The sequence below is a fragment of the Telmatherina bonti genome (assembly GCF_933228915.1).
Source record: "Telmatherina bonti genome assembly, chromosome: 3".
Classification (NCBI taxonomy): Eukaryota; Metazoa; Chordata; class Actinopteri; order Atheriniformes; family Telmatherinidae; genus Telmatherina; species Telmatherina bonti.
In genome coordinates, this window is record NC_136621.1 from 5,094,028 (window position 1) to 5,102,856 (window position 8,829).

The 8,829-nt window shown below is 44.5% G+C and overlaps 2 protein-coding genes across 2 annotated transcripts; one reads left to right on the plus strand and one right to left on the minus strand.

The window, feature by feature from the left end:
- The first annotated feature begins 3,244 nt into the window (after nucleotides 1-3,244).
- On the plus strand, nucleotides 3,245-4,279 carry mrpl21 (mitochondrial ribosomal protein L21). The gene has a single exon (XM_079264994.1). The coding sequence runs from the start codon at nucleotides 3,261-3,263 to the stop codon at nucleotides 3,840-3,842; it is 582 nt and encodes a 193-aa protein (XP_079121120.1). The 5' UTR covers nucleotides 3,245-3,260; the 3' UTR covers nucleotides 3,843-4,279.
- Nucleotides 4,280-5,058: 779 nt separating this feature from the next.
- Nucleotides 5,059-8,737, minus strand: cUnh6orf120 (chromosome Un C6orf120 homolog). The gene is made up of 2 exons (XM_079264995.1): nucleotides 8,674-8,737; nucleotides 5,059-6,979 (listed from the first exon to the last, which is right to left on the minus strand). Exon 2 carries the CDS (start codon nucleotides 6,950-6,952, stop codon nucleotides 6,395-6,397), a length of 558 nt encoding a protein of 185 aa, XP_079121121.1. The 5' UTR covers nucleotides 6,953-6,979; nucleotides 8,674-8,737; the 3' UTR covers nucleotides 5,059-6,394.
- Nucleotides 8,738-8,829: the final 92 nt, after the last annotated feature.

Genomic DNA, 8,829 nt, shown 5'->3' on the forward strand with positions numbered 1-8,829 from the left:
GTGTTGCCCCAGTTCAGAATAACTTCCAAATCTTTGCTGAAGGGTTGAACAAATGATTTCCACAAACTGCAACAGTTTGTTGAAGTTACACAAACTTCATACAAAAAGTCTGTAATTAGTAATAAGTTGTCTGCTGTTGGAAAGCCTGTTTATTTTCTTTTTTAAATGGAGGCTGACACATTTAGAAGGAAAATGCATTTGTGATTAGCTGCAGCTGTAATCATGGAGTCTGCTACAGTGGTCGGATGGATTATAGGGTGTAGAGGACATGAAAGATGCTGCTGGCACTGATAGCTTCTGGTGTGATGGTGTGGAGCAGCATCTCCCTCACTGAAACATAGGTTTTGTCACTGTTGCAGGAAATCTTACTGTAGAGAAATATGGAGAGGAGATTCTGCAACCAGTGGGGATCAAACATCTCCAGAGTCTGGAACCAAAGTCTGTCCTCCTGACCTCGACCCTGTTGGTCCCTCATGGGATGAGCTGTTGGTAACCAGAGAAAAACACAAATGAATGGGCTGACTGGTGACAGATGCTGCAAGAGAATGGGATGCCCTCCCACAGCAGTGTGTGATCAAACCGGGGACCAGTATGAGGACGAGATAGCAGGATGTGACAAATGAGACACTGTTCAATAACCAATAGAATTCTTATGTTTCTTCTAACTTCCAACATGCAACCCAATAAATGGCACCAAATGAGAGTCAACAGCAGAATCAGCTGTTTGGTGCTCGCACTTCACGAAACACACTCAGCTCTGCTACTCATCTCACACATGCATTTCCCTAAAAATGTGTCTCCTCTGGAAATAATAACAAATGAGTTCTACAGAACATTGAGATTTATTTCCATAAAGCATTTTGACAACATAGAAGAAAATCCACCAAACACTCGTTTACTGACTGTTAAGCTTATATTTATTAGGTTAAGTTTTTCTTTAAATGTGTCTATGATTAAGTCAAAATGGTTATTTTGGGTTTAATTAAGCAAATATGTCCAGGAAGACCTTTTGGAATGTTTCAGACTGTTGCCTATTCAATATATTTCTTCAATTTAATCAATTTATCGATTCATCATGTTTATGTAGAGATGTTCTGGAAAGTTGCTGATGGAAGAAGACTGACTCTGCTTCCAGGAGAGGTTAAGGAAATATTTCTCTCTACTGACAATGATGTAAATCCTTATTCCTTGTGTTGTGTTTTTATTGGGGATAAAATATAGCATGTTGATAATGCTCCTAAACCTGCTGCAGAACTGTAATTCTCCACGTTGTGCATTACTGATAAAAGCACAAAAGCAGGAAACAAAATGAAGAAATTTTTGGTGGATTTTGTTTATGCAAAAGTATTTACTTTCTCAGTTTGTTTTGTTGTTTTTTATGTGCAGTCTGTGGAAATCACATGAGCATGAGAGCTTTGAAAGCACACTGTGTTTTTGTGAGTCTAAACGGAAGGATTTGGACGACTGTGAGGGAGTTTGTTCCTACTGAAAGATCAGAGATGCCTTGGATGCTGCAGATTTCTCTCTGCACTGCTTCTTCTTGTATTTCAGAATGAGTTAAAGATTTGACCTTCAGTTTGTCTTCAGTCTGAAAGGTGGCAGTGAATGTCATCTGGTGTCTGCTGTTTCGGGGTATGAAGTGCTGCTCTGTGTTCCGGCTCCATCAACATCTAAACAAAACTATCACTTATATTTCAAAAGAATGTCATTTTCATGTGTTTCCTGGTAAAATCTTGATGTTTTCACCTGTGAATCTTGTTTAATGCTGTTTGTGCAACTTTAACTTGGTCACAGCTCAGACTTTTTTGTTTCTTGATGCTAATGGATGATTTTTGGCTTTAAATCAAAGACTTGAAACTCAAAGTTAGAATCTTAAAACAATAAAGAAGAAGTTCAACTCAAAATTAGAGACATTAATTCTATGTCCAACATTTACGTAAGACATAAACTTGTAGCTTTAAATCAAGGCAATGAGCAACTGCTTCATAAAATTTTTTGGTTTTGAGATGTTTTAATCATAGTTTTGAGCAACTGAGTCTGAATTTGGAGATATCTTAAACTTTATTTCCATAGTTACTTCTGAGTCACTATTTAAGAAGTTTTACTATTATTAATATTAATTTTAAGTGACAATTTTGATAAAACTGCAAGGCCAAAAAAATCCCCCAAAAACCTCATTAATTCTCAAACTACATCTCAGGCGTATCATAAATTACTCATCCATAACAAAAGTCCCCACCTGGACTTAACTAAGCCGACAGGTAAGAGCCTCCTATTGGACGATTCCTGCATGGAGGATGATGATGCAACAAGTTATTTAACCAACTGATGCAGCTTCTCATTTCATAAACAACCATGTGGGAAGTTTCCTCCTGTTGTCGTAGAAACGATGTTCATCTGTGTCAGAAGTTTCAGATCATCTGCATGAAGCAGAGAAAACATCTGAGGAGATGCAGAAACTACTAAAACTGGGTTCAGAAGTGTCCAACACATCCTGGAACCTGGAAGGATGGTGGGGAAGCAAGGTGGTGAGAAAACCATCCTGAATGATGGTGATCACTGGAACGTCTGCTGGAACCAGATGGAAGGAAAACAGCAGTAGAACTCAGGAGCAGGTTTCATCATGAAAGTAAGAACATTTCCACATGAACAATGTGGAGGATGCAACAAGCTTTACAATGGTGTTGGCACCGAAGCAGGGAAATGGTGAATCACCGCACACAGGAGATCAGGAGCTTCTTCATAAAACTAATGAGGAAGGTGTCGCCACATTGCAAAAATGATCGCCACCCAGCTGTTAATTTAGTTGGGAATGACCAATAGTGACGTGAGGCACAATTTTGACATTGATATCAAAGTCTTGAAATGATATCGGAGACAAGTTTTAAGAGAGAACAAAAAGGTTTGAAAGAAGAAATTTTATTTAAAGTAAAAGTCTTCACTCTGACAGAAGAAAAATATTTGAAAGTGAAAAATGTTTTTTTTTCTTTTAGTTTAACGATATGTATTTCTAAATGTCAAATAATTTTTTATTTAGTCTATGACAGAATACTTCATTTCAAAACTTTTTTACTATCAATTTTTATTTTTTTGCAATCAGTGTTTTTAAGACTTACTACCAAAACTTTTTTCCCTCCCAAAACACAGATCTAAACGCCACAGAAAAGTTGGATCATGTGACACCTGCGAGCCTCTGCAGTGGAAGTCAGGTGACTAAAAGCAACGCATGCGCGGTGAGGGTAGGAGAACTTCCTGGGAAGATGGCGGCGACCAGAGGATGTTTTGGGTTGTGGAGGACATGGAGGATGTTCCTACCCAGACCCCAGCTCCTGCTCCCCGCTGCCGTCCGACCTCAGAGCTCTGTTAGCGGGGACGTGCTGCCCCGCACCTCGCTGTCCAGCCCTCCGTGGCCGCAGCAGACCAGCCTGGTCCCGGTGGAGGAGCAGCGGAGCCGCCACGTGGTCAGCACCGTGAACCAGCTGATCCACCGGCGGGACATCGGTCGCCTGTTCGCCGTGCTGCACTTCGCAGGCCGCCAGTGGAAGGTCACCCAGGAGGACCTGATCCTGATCGAGAACCACGTGGAGGCGGAGTGTGGGGAGCGGATCAGGATGGAGAAGGTGCTGCTGGTCGGAGCGGAGGACTTCACCCTGGTAGGAAGGCCGCTGCTGGGGAGGGACCTGGTCCGGGTCGAAGCCACCGTCCTGGAGAAGACCCAGTCCTGGCCCAAAGTCCACATGCGGTTCCACAAGAGACACCGGTACCAGCGCAAGAAGATCATCGTCCAGCCTCAGACGGTGCTGAGGATCAACAGCATCGACCTGGCCCCCAGACTAGCCTGACCTGCTCCTGGACCTCATTCTGGGACCTGCTGAAGACCTGATAAGAACCTGGTCCTGGGACCTGGTGAAGACCTGATAAGAACCTGGTCCTGGGACCTGGTGAAGACCTGATAAGAACCTGGTCCTGGGACCTGGTGAAGACCTGATAAGAACCTGGTCCTGGGACCTGGTGAAGACCTGATAAGAACCTGGTCCTGGGATCTGGTGAAGACCTGATAAGAACCTGGTCCTGGGACCTGGTGAAGACCTGATAAGAACCTGGTCCTGGGACCTGGTGAAGACCTGATAAGAACCTGGTCCTGGGACCTGGTGAAGACCTGATAAGAACCTGGTCCTGGGACAAACAGGCTTTTCCTTCATTTCTGCAAACCAAGGTGGTTCTGGAGAATCCCAGCTGGACTCGCATCAGAGTTTATTCCTGCAAATAAACTGTTGTAAAGATGTTAATCTGTCATATTATTGATCTGTTTTCATTCTGATCAGGATTTATTGATTGATGAAAATGATTAAATCTGAATTTAAAGATTGAAGTCTTTTTTTTTTTTTAACCCTTTAAAGCACCAGTGTCAGTCCAGTCCTCCAGGGCCGGTTTCCTGCAGGTTTTTGTCCCCATGCTCCAACACACCTGACTGAAGTTAATCCACAGGTTGACAAGAAGCTGCTGGATCCATTTGACTTGAATCAGGTGTGTTGGAGCAGGGAAACAACAAAAACCAGCTGAATACTGGTCTCAAGGACTGGAGTCTGACACCCCTGGTTTAAAGGTTCTGGGACTTTAGTCATCAGGTGTGATTATTTAAAGGGACGGTAGCATAGTGGTCAGCACCGTGGCCTCACAATCAGGAGGTCGGTGGTTTGATACCCGGGAGGCTGGGAGGGTGCCTGTTCTCCTGGGTTCTCTCCGGGTTCCTCCCACCGTCCAAAGACATGCAGGTGAACTGGTTCCTCTCCCTGTGTGTGACTGGTTTGTCTCTTTGGGTGAAGGAGTGGCAACCTGTCCAGGTGTACCCCGCCTCTCGCTGCTGGGATAGACCCAGCTTCCCCGTGACTCAGCGGTTCGGATGATGAATGTTTAAAGGCGTTTATTAAAAAAAAGCAGGAAAACTGAATCTACTTGGATCCACGGATGAGACGCTCCTGAGAGAAAGAAGCTTTTACTGCGGCGAGAAGCCTTCAGTTCAACAAACAAACGGACAAAAGATGGAAAAACGTTTTTTATTTGGAACCTGACTGCTAACAGGAATGCGGCTCAAACGGTTGCGGACTCGTCTGAAGGCACTGTTGAACATTTCTGCTCAGTGGAACTGAACTCCAGCACTGGTGATATCTGTTATAAAAAACTGTTTTGTGTCCAACAGGCTAAAGCAAGAAAGCAGACTACGTTGCTACTGGTGTGTAGATGTTAGTAATCTATTCATAAACCAGATGCTTTCCAGTCTGAAGGAACAGAACGCCTTGAGTTGCAACTAAACCGAAACAATCCGTCCCTCCAGCAAACTGTCTCCAGACGACTCGGGACTGAATTGCTCATTTTGTCGGGATGGGAGTCAACACAGATGCCGGGAGGCTGCAGATCCCAGAAGTGTGCAGGAGCTGGTTTTAGTGGTTCTTCTCCTCTTTCCCAACAGCTTCCAAGTCCAGAGACAAACAAAATGCCACTGAAAGCAGATAAAATGGTAACTTTCCAGTGAATTGGCTGCAGATTTCATGAAAGCAGCTTCATTCTGTAAAAGTGAGATGTGTTGGGGCACCAAGGATGGGGCAAGGCGGCTCATTTAACTCGTATCCATCTTAAAACCGGAAGAGAAAGTAAAGCTGCAAGTCACACAAAGTACAGATTCCTTCTGCGAGTCACAGTGAACGTCCAACACATTTGTTTTCCAACTACGCGACACTTTAACACAGAACAGGAGGAAAAAGGTCGTCTGTGTCCAAAGCCAAACTTAGTCTTTATAGAAAAGAACCAGGAGTTTCTTTCTGGAGGCGACAAACATGACTGTTCCACTACGGCTGCTGTTCATCTGCATCCTCCCACTGCTGGGGCTGGGTCGGGCTTCGGACCGGTGTGTAAAATGTTCTGCATGAATCCGTACTGACAGATGTGATTTGCAGTTGTACTTGTTAGTTTCCAACGCGGAGATAAAAGTTCAACTTGTTGATTTTTCAGCTCCGTAACCGAGAAGGCTGTCGGTGAAATCAGATAAAATCTACTGAGCAAAACTTCATGAAGGCAAAAGATTCATCCGTCAAAAGTTTCAACGTGCTCAGAACAAGTTATTTAACGATGTGGGGAGGAGGGCAACCGGACTGAGGAGCAGCTGCTGTCAGAACCCGACCAGAATGCAGACATGATGGCCTCCGGTCCAAACCAGGGCTGGACGTCAACACATTTCATCCCGGCACCGCCGTCCGCTCCAGCTGGCTGTTCATCAAACATTTCACCAGTCAGACGGCGTCGTTTCCTCATTCTCACAATTAAACCAACACGTCTGGACGCGCCGTGGGGGACGCGGCGTAGAACGGACTCACAGCAGCAGCAAAGAATAGGATGTTTAAAACAAAATTTCAAGTATTATCTTCAGGAGTCCGATCAGAATAGTCCAAAAGATGGACTCTTCTTCCTGAAAGTCTTCCTCTGCCGCCTGTGCGGACGACTTTTCCTTCCGCTCGTCACTGGAAGCGTACATGCCCTTATCGAACGGGTCCTGGTGCACCGTCTCATCGTAAAACACTCGCATTTCAAACTCGCTCTCATGGTGAGACGGGTGGCCGTAGATGCCGATGCCCACCGGCCTCGCGAAGTCCCCCGGCACCACCACCACGTCGTGGCCACAGGTGGCCGACTGCAGCTTGTAGGTGTCGAAGCTGGGGTGCAGGGTTCTGTCCGACACATACAGGTCTGCGTCTCCTTTAAGGCTCTGCATGTGTAGGATGATCCTCCCGTCGTGGTTGAGGCGCAGATAGCTGTAGTTTCCGGCCCCGATGTGGCCCTGGACCACGTGGAGCAGCAGCCACTCTTCAGGGACGCCGTCATCCTCCGAGGGGCTCAGGAAGCTTCTGGCCTGCGGCAGCAAGAGGGCGAAGACCAGCACGCTGCAAGTCAGCATCATGATGAAGACATGGGCCAGTCGGACAGCCTGGGACACGGGACAGAGAGCAGGAGTCAGGACTGGAAACCAAGCAGGTAAAATGGTACCGAGAGAGACGAGAAGTTACCCAGAGAGGAAATCCAGACAACAAACCTGATGTTCTTTCTTCAACTTCAAAGGAAAAGAATCTCAGATTAAATAAAAAATCTGTTGTTGGAATAAAGTCACATGATCATTTCTCAGAAGGTGTGAAGGAGAACCAGGATCCATCGTTTCTGATACCAACACTGAGCATGTGCAAACAGCACGAGTCCATCCAGATCTGAGCCCTTTCAACGCTAAATAAATATTATTTCAAGTTATTTGTTCTGTCCCAGGAATATTCAGATAGTCTCCATGTGATCCAAAATGCTGCAGGGATGGTTCTGATGAGCATGTTCATCAGATGTTTCTCCAGTTTATCAGCTTCCCGTTAACTGGGTTTACATGAACGGTTAGAACTTAGATTAATGTGAATCATAGAATGAATTTGTTTTTATTCGATTATAACGACAACAATGGTGGAATGAATTAAACCGTGTCTGTAAACATGCCTTGATGTCACAATGAACAAATCAGGCTGAACTGAATACATAAAGTACTTTTTGTAGCCCAGGATTAATGAGTTATTCTTCCAGAAAAGCTAAAACTGTAACAATAAACTGAATCTCGACTTCAATCAGATTAAACATCTTGTTTAATCATTAATCATTTTTGTGAGTGAAGCTGAGAAGACTCGCCTTCTGCGTGAATTCAGCAACAAGTTCGTTTTGATAAATTTCTGAAACTTCTTCTCTGTCAAAGTTCTCAGAAACCCAGAAACAACTTTAAGTCTGTTCCAGCTTCTGTCTTCACACACACACACACACACACACACACACACACACACACACACACACACACACACAGTGTGTCATACATTTCTCCCATTTGAAAAAAGAAAATAAAACACCACAGGTGAAGAAACACAGTAAGGCTGAAGTAAAATCACACTTAACAGGGAATTAGTTTATTTTTGGGGTTTCGCTGATGGTGGAAATGAAGAAAATTCTCCATAAAGACAAAAAATCTCAGCGGGTTGTACTAATTTTAACAACAAGGACTTGGATTTGCAGAGGAAGAAGTGTGGAGACTTTTCTGCACTGCTCAGGGAAAGCTGAGTTATAAATAATCATCTGGGTGTCCTCTCCTCTCTCTGACCTTTGCTTTGGAAAACAAACCAGCAGCTGACTTAATTCTGCTTCCCATGGCCATCAACAAGAACCGGCTTTCACATAAAAAACCGTCATCTTCATGTGTTTGGCTTTAAAATGACACGTTTAACAAGCTTCTGATGCTAAAAGAGAAAACATTTAACCCGGCTTTAGTGTCCGATTCCATGCTGTGCTGTACAGAGCTAACACTTTCTATCTGTACAACACAACGGTGGAATAACAGCAGCAAGAATGAAAACTAATGCAGAGGAGGAATAATGCGTGGTGTTCTGGAGAAGATTAAATATTCCACATTAAAGCAGACATGCTGCTGAACAGAGGAGGCATGGAGCCGCTAGCTGCTAACAGCCACGCAGATCTGTAGCTCCTGCAGTGTTATGCGATAAATGCTCATTTAAAAAAAAACATGTAAAAGAAAACAAAGCTGACCATTCTAAGTCAGAAATCATATCTAAGGGTGAGCCACATAGCAGAAATGAGTTTACTTACACAGCAGCCAACATTGTCCACTTCACAGCGGTAACAAAGTTCAGTTCTTCACTTCCTTTTCCGTCGACGCGTCAAAGAACGAAGGGACCTCTAGCGCCCCCTGTCTGCCGGTGACGGTCAGAACTGCAGGACCGACAGCCAGCCCGAAGTTCGGCC

What these genes read in the sequence shown, in the direction of transcription:
- mrpl21 (XM_079264994.1), top strand. Translation starts at nt 3,261, where the DNA reads ATGGCGGCGACCAGAGGATGTTTTGGGTTGTGGAGGACATGGAGGATG.
- cUnh6orf120 (XM_079264995.1), bottom strand. Translation starts at nt 6,952, where the DNA reads ATGATGCTGACTTGCAGCGTGCTGGTCTTCGCCCTCTTGCTGCCGCAG.